The 19,107-nt window shown below is 40.8% G+C and overlaps 1 protein-coding gene across 2 annotated transcripts; it reads left to right on the top strand.

Moving 5' to 3' along the window:
* The first annotated feature begins 1,515 nt into the window (after positions 1 to 1,515).
* vsx2 (visual system homeobox 2) lies at positions 1,516 to 10,379 on the top strand. Of its 2 annotated transcripts, none has more exons than XM_080479447.1 (6): positions 1,516 to 1,762; positions 1,921 to 2,619; positions 2,852 to 2,936; positions 3,407 to 3,530; positions 7,755 to 7,935; positions 8,108 to 10,379. In XM_080479447.1, the coding sequence occupies exons 2-6, from the start codon at positions 2,187 to 2,189 to the stop codon at positions 8,485 to 8,487; spliced, it is 1,203 nt and encodes a 400-aa protein (XP_080335573.1). In that variant the 5' UTR covers positions 1,516 to 1,762; positions 1,921 to 2,186; the 3' UTR covers positions 8,488 to 10,379. The 2 variants fall into 2 exon arrangements, with proteins under 2 accessions (XP_080335573.1, XP_080335574.1); XM_080479448.1 differs by having other exon boundaries at positions 8,171 to 10,373.
* Positions 10,380 to 19,107: the final 8,728 nt, after the last annotated feature.

Raw genomic sequence — 19,107 nt, 5'->3', positions numbered from 1 at the left:
GGCAGATTGCACCCAGTGGGCGGCTCCAGCTTCCTCTTGTTTACCACATTTTGACCTGTTTGATAATGTTAAAACCCGAACGCACCTTGACTGCAGGAGGAGTGGAGCAGGCAGATGATGGTGGGAACTGACGGAGGGGCTGCAAACAAATACACTCAGAAATCCCAACAGCTGTTTGCTTTTTAATCTGCAGCCTTCAGATCCTGCAGGTCTTTGATGGGCAACCCAATCTACACGAATGACTGAACTAAATCTTCCCTTAATCTACAGCCTTATTAGGAGGCCTCTCCTCTGCTCGGCATGTAAATCAGCATGCAGAGATGGATTATATATGAAGGAGAGGGAGAAGAAGAGGTGAAAGTGCTATCAACAAACAAACAGCAACCTGTATGGATTGCAACAGGACTGATGATGGAGTGAGAGGGGGCAGTAAGTCCCCAGTAATTGACGGGTCACCCTTCCACGTTAATAAACGAGCGGATCCCAACAGGCTGAATCGCCATTAGCATATCCTAATAACATTGATTTCTTCATTAATACAATTCCCACTAAATAGGCCCTAATTAGTTTCACCTGGCCTGCCAGTAATTGCAGAAGCAATATTTTCCCTTCTTAATCAGCAGCTCATTTCACGCCTTTTTTTTTCCTTTTTTTTTTTTTAAATATATATTATTTTTCATAGAAAATGTGACTATACAACAAGGCGGATTAAAGTCCCAAAGTTAATATTCAGTTTGATGGAGTTGCACAGGCTTTATGTGTGTTTGCAGTTTATACCTTTGTTGTCTTCCTGTTATTTCTTTAACAATGAGCCATCTGCACCACATAAAGTGCAAATTAAGGCCAATAAACTGGAAAATTAGCTGGTGACCTTCGTTAATATATTCATTTTTGGACAAAAAGTGCTCAGTTTTGCGCGCCGCATCAAAGATTTCATTAAAATAACACGGGCAAGCAGCATTTGATTGTGTCTGGAAACAAACTCCAAGGACATCTGAGTGCTTGGAGAAACATTTTAAGATGACATTTTTCGTAATATGTTAATTAGTATATTATATTCTCGATTTTATTCGGCCATGTCTTTTTTTTAATGACTCTCTTCTGCATTCTTTTTTCCTGTTCTGGCTCAGTCTTTATTTCTAATGCCAGTCTTTAAATATTGTCATTAAAATTATCCACTTTCTCATTTATTTTTTGTTTTCTCGTTTTGCACAAAAGTAATGAAATCTTATTAAATTAGCTTTTAGATCTCAATTATTCTCATTTGATTTGCATATTTAAGTGATGCTGGTTCATGTAAATAATGTACATTATTATTATTATTATTATTATTATTATTATTATTATTATTATTATTATTATTATTATCAATATTATTATTATTTAAAAGCTTGTTAATGAAGCTGATTCTAGGTGCATTTTAATAAATAGCTCTAAATGCTGAGGGTCCACATTCTGTCGTTTCCTCGGAGGACATGTGTGTGTCTTTAATCTGTTGTAGTCTGCTGCTGCTGTGGGATTAGAGCCGTGCAGCAGGACCGTGCAGGACGCACCGGCTCTGTCGTCCAGCTGTCGGTTTTGGGAGGGCCTTTGATTTGCGTGTGATGAGTTTCCCACAGCATCTGGAGATCAATTATCCATTTGCGTGCGCCAGAGGATGAGCAGAGAGAGATCATGGCTGGATCTGCTTGTTTGTTTGTGTCAAAGCATCCAGAGAAAGTGGACACACGCTGATGTATTCCTTTTTTGAAGCATTTCAAAGGTAAGTAGGTTTAATTTGATCTGATCTTATCTAATTAGATTTTGTGGTATTTCATGTTAGATTTTGATCTATAAAATGTATTCCGTGTCTTGTTTAAGCCCTTTAAAAGAGATTTCCGTTGCTTCCTTCCTCTAATTCCCTTCCACATTCATCCACAGGCTCCTCGGCAAAATGTAGAGATGTGTTGGAGAGGGCGTAATAACGCATCCATGATCCACAGGAATCCTGAGTCCTCTCAGCTGATTGGCTGCTGCGTCCTGCCTCTTGTTGGGATGGACCTGTTGGATAAAAGGACCATTTTCTAAAGGACTCCCGTGTGTTACTGTTACACAGAGGATCATGCACAGGGGACCGTCCTGCCAGACGCTTTGATACGATCCAGGCCTCTTTTTTTTTTTTTTTTTGCGGTTAAATTCAGACCAACATGACGGGGAAACAGGGCGCCGTGCTGTCGGAAACTTTAAACCTGTCGGAAAAAAACTCCCTGGGCGCAAACGGAGGGAACAACAGCCACCAGGCGAAGAGCAGCGCCACGCATCCCCCGCCGCCCAGGTGCACCGGCTTCGGCATCCAGGAGATCCTGGGGCTGAACAAGGAGCCGTCCGCAGCACCGAGGTGTCCGCTCAGCTCGCTGCCGCCTGGGGCGCACCTCATCGCCGCCAGGTCCGTGCTGGGCCACGCCGGCGTGGGGCTGGGGGTGGGCGTCGGAATGGGATTAATCGGTCCCGGTGGGATTCCGTCGTTTTACGCGCAGCCTGCGTTTTTGGAAACGGTTCTGTCGGATGGACAAGATGTTCACCTACAGCCGCACAGCAGGACCGGAGGGCCACTGGACACCAGCCAGTCCGCCAGCTCAGGTACATTATTATTATTATTATTATTATTATTATTATTATTATTATTATTATTATTATTATTATTATTATTATTATTATTATTATTATTATTAATTCAAGTGGTCGAGCTGAGATTAAAAATCCAGTGTTGTGTCCAGGTCAGCATTTATGCTTTCATAATCTTCTCTTAATCTTTCATGTCTCTGACCTTAACGCCTTCTTCATCCCTTTTTCTTTTTTCTTCCAAATGCAGACTCCGATGATTTATCTTCAAATGAACGAAAACTCTCAAAGTCATCTGGAAGTCAGAGCAAGAAACGGAAGAAAAGACGCCACCGGTTAGTGCGTAATTAGGCTTTTATTCCCCCTTTCAGGCAGAAATGTTAGAAATTCCACATACATTTATTTAATTTAATGTAAATGTGCATCATTGTTAAAAATAAATGCACTGGTCAACATGTTTTATTGTTAATGTGTTATTATTATAACTTATTTCTAAATAATGGCAATCGTATACCATTCTCATTGTTTAGAAATTGGTTGTATTAATTATTTTTCTCCTTTTATAAAAGAAAAAAGCGTGACTTTTTGTTGTTATTGAGCCTGGCTATTTAGTAAATTTAGTTGGTTTGCATAGGGAGCCTTATTTCGGGAATATTTATTCACAAAATACAGTTTCAACCATTTTTACTTGTAGGATTTATAATCAATACTGTCCGATGGTTTTAGAAACGACTCCTTTATTCACCCACAAATTCTGACCAGGAACAGAATCATATTAAAGAGTTTAACCCTTTGATTTCTACAGGACTATATTCACCTCCTACCAGCTGGAGGAGCTGGAAAAGGCCTTCAACGAAGCGCACTATCCTGATGTTTACGCACGGGAGATGTTGGCCATGAAGACGGAGCTGCCTGAAGACAGAATACAGGTGAACGCGCGCACACCACCGTTTGTATAGCAGCCACTTCCGAGGTAACACCTGATTGGACGAGAGACTTTCACATCTGTATCACTCCGCCTCTACTTCGAATGCCTTCACTAATAACATAATCATCATGAAGTTGTTTTTGTTTATTCCAAATAAATGTAGCCACATAATTAAAATAGCAGAACAGATAATGATGGTAAAATGAAGACATGTAATTATTCTATTCTACAGAAATGAAATCGAACGTGTAACATAGAATTCCATTTAATTTTCATCAATTCTGTTTTTCAGATTTTTTGTTGTCGTAATTTATCATAATTTTAATTAATTGCTCAGTGACCTTGATTGCTCAGGATGGCAAACATGTATTTTCTTTATCATGTTAGTGTATAAAATCAACATCTCACCCATAAACACAGTTAAACCTATCTCAGCACCAAAGCCCCTGCTTAAATGTAGGATTTATTTTTTTACATTTTAAAAGAATGGCCTCTGCTTTAGGTTTTCTTAACATTCAATATCGTCAATGATATTAATAAAAACGTATAACATCCATATTATCAAGTCTTATGAAGTATTCAATTTGTATGAAAGAGAAACTTAATAAATTAAAATAAATATGGTCAATTTCTGATCAAAATGAGTTTATAAACTTCTCATAGTAGCTGACCTTTGAGACACAAACTGCACATTCCAACTAAATGAATTTGAGTGAATATCCTAATATCTTATGATCATACACCTGTTACATCCCTTTTCTATTGGCTTCTGATAACCTGCAGTGTTTTTGAGGAGAAAAGTGAGCCCCCCTCCCTCAGTACATGATCACTGCCCCCTCCCCTCCTTCCTGCAGCCTCGTTCAGGCTCTTGGAGCTGCCCCCTGCCACCTGCAGTCACCTGCAGCCTCTTGCAGCCTCCTTTAACTTCCTACAGCCTTCTGAAGCCTCCTGCAGCCTCTAGTAGGCGCCACTATCCTCTTGAGGCCTTTTGCATTCTCCTCAGCTTCGACAATCCTCCTGCATCCCCCTACAGTACCCCCTCACTCCTGCATCCTTATTCAGCCTCTTGCAGCCACATGCAGCCTCGTCCAACCTCCTCCATCCTCTCGCAACCCCCTGTTGCCATCTTCAGCCTCCTACACCCTCGTGCATCCTCCCCAAGTCTCCCCTCTCCCTCCAGCCACTCTTCCCTGCGTCCTCCTACAGCCTCCTGCATCCCCAGCGGCCTCTAACATTCCCCTACATCCATCCACACCCCCTGACGATCCCTGCATCTCCCTGCAGCCCCCGTTTGCTCCTGCTGCTTCCTGCATCCTCTTGCAGCCCCCTGCTGCCTTCTCCAGTCTCCTGCATCCTCATGCAATCTCCCCTACTCTCCCCTCCCTCTGCAACCTCTCCTCCCCTCTGCGTCTTCCTCCCATCGCGGCAGCCTCCCCTTCTTCCTGCATCCTCCTGCATCCTCCTTCAGCCTCCTGCAGCCTCCCCTCCCCTCCGCACCCTCCCCACCAGGACAGATCATCTCTCATCAGGCGCAGTTGGATGTGAAACAATTTGTTCTCGGAGAAGGAGCCACTAACGACCTAATCAAGCTATCAAGGCGGAAGGAGATTGCGGCGTGACCCGGACCATCCATCTGCCGGTGCGCCTTTTAATCTCCTTCTCATTACGGCCTAAAGCAGTACAGCCGCGGATAAATAATAAAAAGGAAATAAATAAATAAGTCCGGGCCCCGCTCCCACCCTAAATAAAATTAACACCCAATTTTCTCCCGGAGTGTAATTAGTTAAATCAGAGGAGCTGGCTGCTGCTGCTGCGGAGACGCAGGGAGTTCAAATGAAATAACTACATTGAATTTATTAGCGCGGGTCAATAGCGGCGCTCCCCAGAGTCCCGCTAGTTTAATTTCCCGTGATATTTGCGCGCCTGCCCACCATCGATTGGGCCTGAAATTAACTTATTTTTCAATCAGCCTCTCGGTGCCCCTGGGTCGCCCCTCCTGCAGCTCACACACTGGATCCTTTTGAGGGCCAGAGAAGCAATTTCTCATGAAAAAAAAAAAAGGAAAGTGTTTTGTATGAAAAAAGGGTTATCATCAGAATTACCAGAGAGGAGGGGGAAAAAGCTCGAGAAGGATTTGATCGTTTTCAATTTCTTCTCCTTCCTCTGCCATCAGAGCTTGTCTAAGTAGGGTGTTTAACAATCCTGTGTTGTGCCACGCGATCAATTTGGCCTCTGACTGAGTGTGAAAGTTTCCTGACGTGTCAAAGCAGGTGAAAGGACGCAGCAGGCTTCAGGTGATGAGCAGAGACAGGAGATCTGAGCAACCTGGAGCCTGCAGACATGGGAAATCAATCCAACTGTTAGTTTAACTCACTTTCAATCACACTACTCCTTTTCAAAGTGGATGGCCTTTAATCTCCCAGCATGGCAATGTAAGAAATTATGATAAAAATCAGAAAAAAAACAACAACATTCTGATACAGTTAATCTATTAAAACACACACATGTGGATTCATTTCATCTATTCTAAGTGTAAAATACACATTTAATGTATAAAACATGCTTGCATAAGTGTATATTTGCAGCTTTTTGTCATTGCAACTAAAATATTTTATATTCATTATTTTGATTACATTGCAATTATATCATAAAACAAGGAATTCATGTGGCGTGAGAATTAAAAGGAATACGATGTGTTTCAAAATCCTTACTCTGAGATGTTTACAATAAAACAGAATAGAATAGAATAGAATAGAATAGAAAGGCTTTGCTGATATCAGAAGGAAATTCTGGTACAGCCTTGCTCCACACAGATAATCAACAGAAAAGAAAACCAAATATCAAATAAGACAGGATAAAAATAAAATAAGTCATTCCAGAAATTAATATGTACCAGGCTCCTACTTAGACCCACATCACATTATCAATAATATCAATCAGATATTGTCAGGAAAATCAGTTCCTGTTTAAAAAACAAAAATCCGAATGTGTATATTTTTTTAACTTCCAACCTTCTGTAGAGCCAAGCAGGTAATCCTCAAAATCCAATTTTATTTCAATAAAATTAATAATATGTTAATTATCTAACTAATTAAATTTTTGATATAAGGCAAGTTTGGGGCAAAACACAACAGCACAACAAATATTTTTGGAATTGCCAAGCTTTTCCAATAATTCTATACATTGTAATATAGATTAAATTTGTCCTGCAGGCATCAATGGATTAAAACCATATTCCTCATCAGTCTGCAATGATGACTTATGTCTGATTCAATAAAGCCAAAAGTACTTTTGAGGTTGCCAATTGTTGCCTTCAAAATAAATTCCATAGAAATGTATTGATTGCAACTTAATTCAAAACTAATGAGTGTTGAATAAAAACAAAAGCTTATCTCTTTTTTAAAATCATCATAAGGACAATTTGTACTAACGTTTAGCTGTTGTTACTGTGTTTATATTGTACATTTAAACATATATAATTAAAAGTATTTATTAAAACTATTTACTCACATTTAACAGCATTGAACGACATTTTCAGTATCAAGCCTTCAATTACTTTAATGGAACAAAATGTTTGAAGAAAATTTTACTGAACTTATAATAAATCGCACTCTTTTGACAAAAATGAATACAAATCTGGGATTTCCTTTTTTTGAAAGAATAAACTCACTAGTGACATCACATTTGGAAAGCAGTATTTAAATCACCGTATCACTGTCAAGTTAATCAGTCATTTCTGTACTCATAGCACACTATACTGGAACGTTTCAAGCATTTTAAAATTTCCATTTGTCGTCATTTTGGCCTTAAATTGAAGCTAAACAGGGAAAACATATGGAAATAATATGAATATATGCGAACATATGAACAAGTTTAAACTCTCAATTATCATGGCTTATAACGTGACGAAATGATATTAAGACAAACACACTTGAAATACTACAATACTACAGTTCATGTTGAATAATTCTAAAATATACCTGAAACTCACATAAATATGAGAAAAACCTCTCAAAAAGTTTATCAACTATTTTTATTTTGTTATTTCCACTCCTGATCCGTGAGTTGCATCTCAGCATAAAGGTGAAATAGCATGAATACATAATGAGAGTTTGCTCACTGCTCATGTCTGCTGTCCTTATTGGCAGACTGCCGTTAAAGCAGATAAATGATGAGTAAATCGGTTGTGATAACGATCACTGAGGGAGTTTTTGTGCTGTCGCAGGTCTGGTTTCAGAACCGCAGAGCCAAGTGGAGGAAGCGGGAGAAGTGCTGGGGCCGCAGCACGGTGATGGCGGAATACGGGCTGTACGGAGCCATGGTGAGGCATTCCATCCCTCTGCCCGAGTCCATCCTCAAGTCGGCCAAGGACGGCATCATGGAGTCCTGCGCGCCCTGGCTGCTCGGTGAGGCTGCTCCCTCTGCTCCGCCACACATTTCCAAACCATTTTATTCTCACTGCACCTCATTGAACATTAGATCAAGTCATACCTCCACCTTTGCCATGCACTGCCGTTGTTCACCTGCACATTACTATTCTAAACCGGAACTATTTTTTTTTTTGCTTGCTGTTTTCAGTCCAAGATGGCTTGCCAATCAACAGACGCTATTCTAAATCTGAATACCCGCAACTCTTTGCAGGGATGCACAAAAAGTCCATGGAGGGAGTAGCCGCTCCGCCCACAGGGAAGTGCGAAGCGCCCCAGCAGCCGAGCTCTCAGAGGGCCGAAGACGCTGAGGCGGAGGAGAAGAGGTCAGAGGGCAAGTCCGCCATTTCTAAAGAGGAGCTGAGGGAGAACAGCATCGCTGCACTCAGGGCCAAAGCACAGGAGCACAGTGCCAAAGTGCTGGGGACGGTGTCTCACGACAGACTTGTGGAAGACAAGCTGGAGAGGCCGGCCTCCGAGGAGAAGGCCGCTGAGCCGCTGAGTCCAGAAGAGGAGCAGAAAAGCCTGTAGACTCTGTGGAGCTCTAACACGAGTGAAGACGTGTGGACTCACCCGGCGGTTCAACCGTCACTGACTCCTCTGAACCGGCCTCCAACTGGACTTCACTGAGAAGACAAACTGAAAACCGCCCGGCACAGAAGAGGCAAACGCACTTTTCTTTTTTTCCCCCCTCTCCTGACAAACCTTCAAATTTACACTCATGGCTTGAGAACATCTGAAAAAACCAACATGTACATAGATCCCACGGCAACGTCTCGACAGTCAAAGCACACTATACCAACGAGCAGCCAGTGTGTGGACGTCATTGCTTGTACAGTTCCTAAATGGGGACATTTTAGATGAGAACCATCCCACCGACAGTTTTCTCCCGGGAGAAAGAAAGTAATTGTTGTCTTATGTACATAGTTGATATATTAATCTCTCACCGAGGCGCAATTTGGAACATGTTTTCTTGTAGTTTTGTCTTTCATGTTGAAATATGTATAACTCCGAGTCCAACACAGAAAAATAGAGACGACACTTTATTAAAGGTGGCTTTTGGTGTCTATTCTTCTACTTTCATTGCGAGGTGAACCCTGCGCGGTGTAAACAATGCCGTGATTGCGGCGGCGCCGCTGCGGCTCGGGGACGGCATGAAGTTGGCCTGCTTGTTGGAGTCTTGTTGTCACTTGCCGCTCCGCTGGCCGGGCTCATTAGGAGACGTCCCCCCCACCCCCTCCCCCCCGGCTGCGGCATGCTTGGGTTAGTCCCTGTAATCCGTCGCAGTTCAGAGCCTTCAATTTCAGATTGGACTTGGGGATGGATGCTTCTGGGACAGGAGTGAAAGCCAGCAGCGAGCTGGGTGACCACGGCCCGCTCTCAAATCACATTAGCAGACAAAGTTATCGGCCAAACTCATGCTGTTTCATCCTCTTATCGGAATACTTAGACCCAAGTCCGACAGCTTTATTTGGCGGGAATCTTCATTACCACCCCTTCGGCCCGTCATGAAACCCGGTCGTCTGGAGCCGGCTTTACAACACATCCATGTGGCCCCATCAGCTGCAATCCATACGACATTTTTCACTGTGTCCTCGGTGAGCTAATGGGCCTTTTTAATGAGTTGAACAACTCAGTTCTGTTCCAATTAAACAGAGAGCAATTTCAAAGGGCAACGGGACGACGATTATCAGTGCATGTCTGAGCAGTGAATCGCTCTCAGGCTGGATTCACGGATGGGAGGGAAGGCTGCGAATTGACAGAGATAGGTGTGTAAAACGGCGTGATTGATCCCAACGAAGAAATCAGAGATTAATGAAGAGCTACAAAAAAAGCACATCTGTGGATTTATTTTGAAAGGAAATCACAAAACACCCATAATGCCACTCTCTGTCTGAAACCAAAACAAAGAGCAAAGCAAAGGCGACAGTGGAGAGGAAAAGCCTTCGCTGGAAGAAACCTCCAGCAGTGGCTGGTTTCTGTTGCATCTGTTGGGTTGACTCGATAGCGAGAGAGAAAATGAGAAGACGTATGGACATCAAAAAGCTGTGACAGAACGTCTAAACATATAGCAGTTTAACTAGAAAATGGTAGGGAGTGACCTGAACTGGCCCAAACTGTGATCTTACTGAGCAACACAGCAGAACAAAGTGCACACTCACAAATCCCCACATGCATGATAAATACGTCCCCGCGGCCTAAAGATGAGTTTGTTTTCTTGCTCTGGAGAGACGACTTGTGCAGAATTGAAGCGGTTTCCATCCATCTCTCCTCTGTGCTGCGCGGCGGAAATTCAGCGAGACGCCGTGAGCATGATTTGTGACCTCCAGCACATTTCAGCAGTTCAAAGCGCTTTTCATTAACTCGAACAAGGAAAAAGCCACAAATGCAAAAAATAATAACAAAGAACAGTGACACATGTGAATAAAGACAAAGATAGATTAAAAAAAAAAAAAAGATAAAACTTCCATCCATCCTCAATGATACATCTCAGAGTTTCAGGGCGGTGGAAACGACTCCAGCTGATTCTCGGTAAAGGGAGAACAACTCTAAACTTACATGCTGTGGTACTCTGGGAGGAAGTTAGAGGAGCTGGAGAAAACCTGCATGCAGAGGGAGAACATGCAAACTGCACAGAGAAAACTGTAGAGGTGAGAGAGCTGCCTGCTCTCTACACCATCGTGCAACCCCCAGCAACTTCAAACATAAATGTATTATTAAAAAGAAAGCTGTCCTGCAGGTTTATTCCAAATATTTGCACTGGGAAACAAAATGCCCTTCTCAAAAGAAGAATCTAAAAAAATATTTAAAGATACTTTCTACCATGAGGATTGTCTTGTTCAGGTTTCTTGACATGATTTAGAATATTGAGATGTTAAAAGTAACAGAGGAAACTTATTCTAGAGTATAGTTTACCAGTATGTTTAAGCTTGGGGTCTTAGAATAAGTCACAAATACTAAAATCAAATGATCTATCTTATACAAATAACACCTCAGCTTGAAAAATGTATGAAATATAAAATGAACATTGTTTCTTCCAAAATAAAATCATCTCAAGATTGTTTGACTTAACAAGATATTTAAGATGCATTGTCTTAAACGTCGTCCGTCTATCCTGCTGAAATGTTGTTTTGTCCGGTGAATTCCTCTTAAATCAAGCGGGATGAGATAATTTGACTAAAAACAAAACTAATAAACTTGCTAAGATTTGTAAGAGTTTTTACAGTTTGAAACCTAGAAGAAGCTTCTACTTGTTTTGTTCTGGTTCTGGACTCGTAAAGCTTCATAAACATACCAGGAAGTTAGATGTTTAAACCCTTCAGAGCTTTGTATTCTGGATAAACTCACAGTTTTTAAGACAATTTAATCGAAGTCCCGTATTTATGTCATAAATCCGATATCTTACAGTCCATGTTTATGGGACTTTGGTCTTTTTCACATCGAATAATTTATTTATAATTGGTTATATGACGTTTTTGTGTGTCTCACCTCCTGACCCCCCAACAATCACTCACACCTACAATAAATTCTGTTCGCAAAGTGTTTTTTTTTAATTATTTAATAATTGCTTTTCATTACAGTTTCTTGGAGGCTTGTCCCACTCTTTACAGCCACCGTCTCACAGTATCGTCTACATACCACTATTAATTGTTCACTTGCTTCTGCATTTAAACTGGATTTCAATTTCCCGTGTTTGGTAACTTCCTAGTTTCTTTTCAACGATCAGTGAAAGTCGAACAAAAGACATGAAAGATAAGTCATGTTGAAATCTGCCCCGCTCGTGTAGGGCATTTAGAATGTGTGTAAACAATACCAAAACATCTGCTTGAAACATCTTGTGTTTTTTGACTCGTTGTCTATTAAAAATAAATAAATAAATGAAAATTTACGGCCAGTTAGTGCACCTAGTTAATGTTTTTATGTCAAAAATATGATCAAACGTGAAGAAATGTGATTATTTTAAATCACAGTTATAACAGACACTGGTTACTAATAACTATACTGAGTTAGAGCTATTGACTTCCCACAGAAATAGAAATCCACTTAATGAGACGTTTTTAAATATAAAACAAATGGGCCGATTCCATTTAAATATTTTTCCTACATCATTTACTCTAATTAAATAGCAAATAATGGTCCCCCCCCCCCCACTTTCCCCTTTTTTTATTTGCAAGAAAATAATAATATATTACAGAATTCCAAGAATAAAAAGAAACATTCTTATATTGTATGGAATCCTCCCCATCAATAAACATTCTTACCCTAATGAAAAGAAAAATAACAAAGAATGAAGGAACAACAAGCACAGAAAACTAACAAAGAGTTAATAAAAACCGTCAATACATAAACTCCGAATCAGGAGGACACCAGTTGAAGTCAGCAAAATAATTTAGACAATAAATGGGTCAAAGAGGAAAGTAACTTAAACGACTTCATAGTTCCAGAGTTTGATGGAAAGTTGATTCTTGGCGGTTCAACCAACTGGTAAATGAAAGTGTTTTGGATTCCTCATCGAGTCGAAGTGAATGTCTGATGCTGAAGAGGAAAAACTTGTGAAATGTAACTTGTTCATGGTTAATGAATTCATACATAATTATTCATGTTAGTAGAATTTTAACAGGTGAAACGTCCTAAACAGAGGTGCAGTTGACTCTTGACTTTTGTAATATGACAAAATCTTCTTAAAGATCTTGTAATATGAGGCAACCCGGACAATATTACAATGTGGATATTAAACTAGTGTACTTTACTATATTAAACTATATGGTGCAGTGACACTGGACATGATTCCTTAATTAGTTAGTTTTGTAAATTTGAAATACAAGCTCACCCTGACATGATATGCATCCTCAAAAAGCATTTAGCTGGGTGAATTTAGATTGAGATTGAGAGTTTTATTCGTCTCATACATGTAGTAGAAGTACGGCAAGAATGACATCCCTCGCTCGGTGCATCTGTTCTCTGATCACTTTTGTTTTATCCAGAATGAGACGAACAAGTCATCACAAGATGTTGTTTTCTGGAGGCGCTCTCCTCAAGCTGACATGTTCGTCTGACATCATGGGTCAGAAAGATCATTTGTACATTCAACCAAAACAACTACACACTTAATGATGCATGTCCAGACACTTATAGGTACACGTGGTAATAATCTATATTGGATAAATTCTTTGTTGTTAAGCAAAGTCATTGGCTGGTTGACACTTACCCAACATTTCTACCAACGTGAACATTTGCTTTATTGTGTAAAGGCTGAAGGCAGTCACACATTAGTGATTCAAATCTTTATCATTATTAAGGTGTGAATGCTGAAAGGCATTCACACATCAGTGATCCAAATCTTTCTCATTGTCACTTCCTTCAGCTTTCATCCAGCTTCAGCATTCACACCGGCATTCTCTTCTGGAAATGCAAACCGTCTCGTTCGTTTTGCATCGCTTTTGACTAATTTCCTCCCGGTTGTTGTTGTGGAGTGTGTGAAGTGAAGTGAAGTGAAGTGAAGTGAAGTGAAGTGAAGTGAAGTGAAGTGAAGTGAAGTGAAGTGAAGTGCGGCAGACTCACAGTCCAGTTCAGTTATTGAGGCCAAGACATGCAGAGAGCGAGGATTATTCCTCTAAAGTGCAACGCTATTTAATCCTCTGAAAGTGGGGTGGGAGGTTATGATGGATCAGATTTGCTGAAGATCAAGCTGTTTACATTGGATATGAGGAGGTAATTCACAGTATCACTGATGATGGGCCGTCTGCCTACTGAAGACCGTCATAAGATCATCTCAATCCATGCAAAAAAAAAAAAGAAAAAAAAAAAGAGGGAGATCTGAGGAGCTTTACACAGAGATCTGCACTAATGCAATATTAACTTTCAATTTCTATCTTGATGGGCTTCTAAGCACATGAATTTTATTGGTGGGATTAAGAGATCATTTTGGGGGAGTCTCTTGGTTTCAGTGTCGTGTTGAAATCACACGATGAGACTGGTGAGGGATTAAAAGTGGTGTTATTCTGCCCTCTGCTGCACAACATGATCAGCACAGCCTCTGATGAGCTTTAAAATGGCTGAAGTATCTAAACCCTCAGGTCTCTGCTGCCTTCATTTGTGGTACAGGCCAAGTGGAAAAGTTCAAATCCCTCAGAACTTAAATAAGCAGCCACATTTTCATATAGCTGAATTATATAGAGCGCCCAATAAAGGCAATAATTATGGAAAAAGAAACAAGAAAATGAATCTATTCAGACCCTGGAGCCAGCTTCATTGTGAAGCAGAAGTTGGAAGAAACTGGACTGGCTCCGCCCACAAGCACAAATCTGTCAATAAGTGTTATTGTGATATAGAATATTATTCTTGTTTATTTATTAGTTTTTTTCTGGAAGTTTTGGCTGAATGCAGACGGCAAGTTACAATTTTGCACTGTGCACTACTCCATTTTTAGCAAGTAACTCTAATAATCATATATAGTCTAACTTGAACATTTAATTTATTCTATTATTTTATTTGTCTATTTATCCTGTTCGTTACTGCAATTTCATCGTATTAGAATGAAACTTCCTATTTTATTTTCTGAATGTAGATAGAAATAGAGGATTTAATTTAATATTGTTCACCAGCTATGTGATTAGTTAATGACAAGATACAATTTTGAAAAGGTAAAATCCAGTTAAGTTACAGTAATTGTATAGTAATTTTATATAGCTGCTCATTTTTGGTAGATATTTACGTTCTATACAGCTAAATACACATTTCCCCAACGCTATAAAAACTAATTTAAGACATCATCAAATTAGAATCTTATCATTTTATTGTAATCTCATGTGAAACTGCATATTCGGGTTATTGACCTCCCTACAATTGTATTTCTCATTTCTTGTCACCTTTCGTTTCATAGAGTCGACGCAGGTTCTTGAAAAAAACCATTGTGAACTTCTACTTCGTCATTCATGATTTAACTCACACAGTCTTTTATAATTGAATGCCAGATTTCATTTTTAAAAACGTTGTAACATTATAAGATAAATCGGCTTAAGGGTTATTTCTTTCCCCATTCCATCCCTTTTCCTTTCCCCCGTGCTCGCTCGGCCCTTAAGTTGCTCGTTTGCAGTTGTTTGGAGCCCATAGAGTCAAGAACAGACCCATCCACTAATGGAGTTTTGCTGTTATTTTCTCCATTAAATAGACTGATTTGAGTCTCTCTCTCCATTGGTGCAGAGGTTTTTTTTTGGTTCAAGTCAAGACAAAGTTATCATTTTCCTGGCTACTAACAGAAGGATCTGTAATAATTGTCCTCTATTTGTGTCCATACCTCTGTCTGGAATTAAGCCTATATATAGTATTGTGGGTCCAGTGGCAAGTCAGCATTCGGGATGTATCGGATTTCTGCTTGAATCCCAAATTTCAACACTTTCTCATGGGTCTCGTTGGACTAAAAACTTGTATTCATAGTTTATTGCCCTTTTATTGATTTTCAGCCGTTTGAATAGTGGATCACAGGAGCTGCATTCAGAATCTGCTGTGTCTGTGTGAGCTGGACTGGCTCCGCCCACACATCTTGGGAAGAGGAGGAAGTACTTCCTCTAGTGATTGTGGGAGGAGTCAAAGGGAGGAACTACCTTGATTGGGATTGGTTAAACCCTCGACGACACAATACCGGGTTTCATTTCTAATTCGCTGGTTGGAGCACACACTTTTTAAAAATTGAAACAAGTCACGGGGAGAGATGACCAGGTGTGGGGACGCATATTATGGTTGGAAAGTGAATTTTTCCATAATATGACCCTTTTAAAGTATGCTTCCTGTCTAAGTCAAGAAAATATGGGTCTCACTCCTGGACTATTAGACTATTAATGTGTCCTATAGGGTCAGACCCAGAAAACGATTTATGGAAAGTCTACATACACATTTGTGTGATTCCTAAAATAACAATCTCACATTTCTTTTAATTTATCCCCATCGTTGTAATCTAGTGTTTCTACTTTGTGCTAACTGTATGAGTATGATCTAAACCAGGGGTGTCAAAGACAAGGCTTGTGGGCCCAAACTGGCCTGCAAGAAGCTCCAATCCGGCCAAACCGCCAAGCAAACATCAACAATTTCAAATAAAGCGGATTTCTTAAGCGTAGCGGACAAAACACTGAGACCCGAGCGGAGATGTCGGTGATTCTGCCATGAAAGATCACAAACTAGCATTAGCCTCGGCGCCATGCTGTCAGAGTGAGTTTGTAAAAACATGCATACTGCAACAGCTATAGAAGATTTTGTTTGACCACTTCACTGTATTTCTCACCAGAATGTATCATTAAAATTGGCTTTGTGTTGAGATTGTAGTAACTCTCAAATGTAATTGTTTGGTTTTGTGAAAATATAGACATTTCTGCATCACAACATAGAAAACACTTTTAATTAAAAGGTTATCGTGACACTGTATTACCAGTCCGGCTCACTAAAGAGAAATTAGACTCTATGTGGCCCCTGTATGTATCCTCATCTCTTTTTTTATTTTCTGCTGATGCGCAAAACTGCAACTCATCCCATCACCTCTTGGTGGCAGTGTTGAACTTCAGCCACGGACATTAGAAAACCAGAGGCCCTTTGAATTACGGTAATAGGAGCAGGGTTGCCATCACATATTTTGACACGACGCTGTCAATTTAATAAGAAATTCTGATGCAGGAAGATGATTTTCATTCTGACATTGATCTACATCTGTCAGGGAGACAGAGCGCGCTGCGTTACAAGCTTCTGTGGAGACTTGATCCGATATCTTGATCAATATTTGTCATCTCTTGTCACCGCGGGGCTGCTGTGGGTGATGAGGCTGTCTGCTGTGGGTTAATGGAGACGGGATTGATGCTGCTGCTAAATGATGTGTGCTGGCTGGGGACTGATTTCATCTTCTCCCCCCCCCCCCCCCCCACCGAAGCTCCACAGAGCCTCTCCCTCCCTCACACCTCACTGGATAGAAGTGATCATCATCATCTCTGCTCTTTGAAAGCCACTGAAATCAGTTTTCCAGTTTGTGCCTGATCTTTTCTCCCCATTGTGTAATAATAATGCCAATTTAGCCTCACATGCCTTTTTTGATTAGACGGCTGATTGAAATCTGCGGTTCATGTCTGTGTGATATCGTGTCTTATGGAGTAAAGTTCAACCGATGCTGGTGAGGAAGAATTATTTCATGGGAAGTAAAGTGAGCTGGAATTTTCCTTTGAAGTCAACCAGGAGCAATTCCTTTGTGCGAATATTAAACACCCTAAAAAAAAAAAAAAAAAAAAAAGGACTGATCATAAGGTTAGCGTATTGTCTGTTTTACCCTGAGAAGAGGTTTTAAATGAAAAAAGCTCTTTCAATATTATGCTTCAGGATTAGAGTTCAGCCAGTTTACAGTAGTATAATGGGAGTGTGGTGTCCCTGGATAACCTCTCCCTTTGCAGCTCAGCTCTTTAGATGCTGACTTTCTGTCTCTGCCGCCTACTGGAGAGAAGGATATCAGCTATTTGTTGAAACTGGACTTGACTGCTTGTCCAGGAAAGATTTCCGACGTGTGGCACAACTTCGTCCACTGCAGCCCACCCCCTACCCCATTGGCCTTCATGGCTCGATATTTTCTGTGGGCCATCTGGTGGCAGTTTCTGATGCCAACTTCATTCGCCTGGGCAGCAGGTGAAGTGGAATGAGGTTCGTGGCAGGTGAACCACAAACTCACAGCGACAAAAAGGTCATTTTTAATAGTTTTTTCTCAAAATTTTCTAGATATTATTGGGAGCAATGTGTGTGTTTTTTTTCCAGACTTAAAAGTCTATTACCTGAACTTGTAATTGAAAAATAAACCCCAGACAAACAGTGTACTCAGGACTGCCCTCTACAGTGAGGGAGGAGTACTGATTAATACAGCTCCTTATTAATTGCAGTTTAGAGGGACATAGTCTGTAAAATTAAAGTAATGCTATTGTTGTACATTAGATGGCAGTCTTGAGTAAAAACTTTTTTAAGCGAAAACGGAAAACCTTTGTTGTGTTTTGGGTGTACGTTTACAAGGCAACAGTACTCGGAGCCTCTGAAATGCAAATTTTTGAGAACGGCTCTGAAGGTGGAACTTTTTGAAAATGCTCAGACTCAGGCCCCGTTTACACGACAACGAATTAGAGTGTATCCGCAAAACTTTCTTCACTTTTGGGGGCTTCGTTTACACGGCACCAGTTTGCGGATGCACTGTATCCGGAAAGTTTTTAATCCGGCTCCCAAGGTGGAAAGATTCTTTTACGGCCGCTAATCCCTCCTGCTGATCTGCCGGAGGCTACAGAGCCTGTTACTGCGCATGCACATCTCTCCCCCTCCCTCCTGCTCATCCAGTTGTAAACAAACATGGCGGCCGCGTAGTGGTACGACTTGCAGGTCCATATTCTAGTTTTATCGTCCAGATCAGTAGTTTAATAGTTGAGACTCTCCCCTGATAGCATCCGATGTGTCATCAGTCCATGCGGATGTCGGGTTCTCTCCATTTTCTTCTTATAGTGTATTGTTTTCTGCACACGTCTGTGTAGTTTCATTACAAAATCAAGCCACAGCACCCTCCAGTGGCCCGGCATACTAACTGCATCATTGTCTCTGTGTCCGCTGCTGCAGTGTAAACACACTCCTTTTTCTTAGGTGTTGTCACGTGAAACGTCGTGTAAACAGGGCCTTAAATGCAACTTTTCTGAAACGCTGCTACTGGGCATGCACACCATGGCTGTTGTAAATGCACTGTTCAGGAAAGGCTTGGCTTGGTTGGTAGAGTGGTTGTTTCCCAATTGGAAGATTGCAGGTTCAAATCCCATCTCCACTGACCAAAGTGTCCCTTGGCAAGACACTGAACCCAAAATGCTCCCATTGGAGTGGCCCTGCCATTTCAGCATTGTTAGTATTATAAAAATAATGCAATCGGCATGCATTGTGGGAAATGTAGTTTATGGTCAATGCGGTTTTACGAAGATGTGGCGAGTTAGCAGAAACAAACCTCACTAGTTGATAAAATGGTATTTTACAGTCGGTGCAAAAGTGCATAAACAACAGTCAATTAAATGTTTTTTCTTTTTTTATTGTTAACACTGCTCTGCCTGGGGCTTGCCCTGCAGCTGGACCGTGTACCAGGTCCGTGTACTTTCCGGCCATTTGATA

This window comes from Lipophrys pholis (genome assembly GCF_963383615.2).
Source record: "Lipophrys pholis genome assembly, chromosome: 14".
In the NCBI taxonomy this organism is placed as follows: Eukaryota; Metazoa; Chordata; class Actinopteri; order Blenniiformes; family Blenniidae; genus Lipophrys; species Lipophrys pholis.
Note: the sequence above shows the minus strand (reverse complement) of the source record. Positions and strands in the feature narration are given on the sequence as shown.

Bases quoted from the DNA above. Each gene is read 5' to 3' on its own strand.
- vsx2 (XM_080479447.1), top strand. From the start codon at position 2,187: ATGACGGGGAAACAGGGCGCCGTGCTGTCGGAAACTTTAAACCTGTCG. The intron at 2,937-3,406 runs GTTAGTGCGTAA...TGATTTCTACAG, and splicing joins CGGAAGAAAAGACGCCACCG to GACTATATTCACCTCCTACC. The intron at 7,936-8,107 runs GTGAGGCTGCTC...TGCTGTTTTCAG, and splicing joins CTGCGCGCCCTGGCTGCTCG to TCCAAGATGGCTTGCCAATC.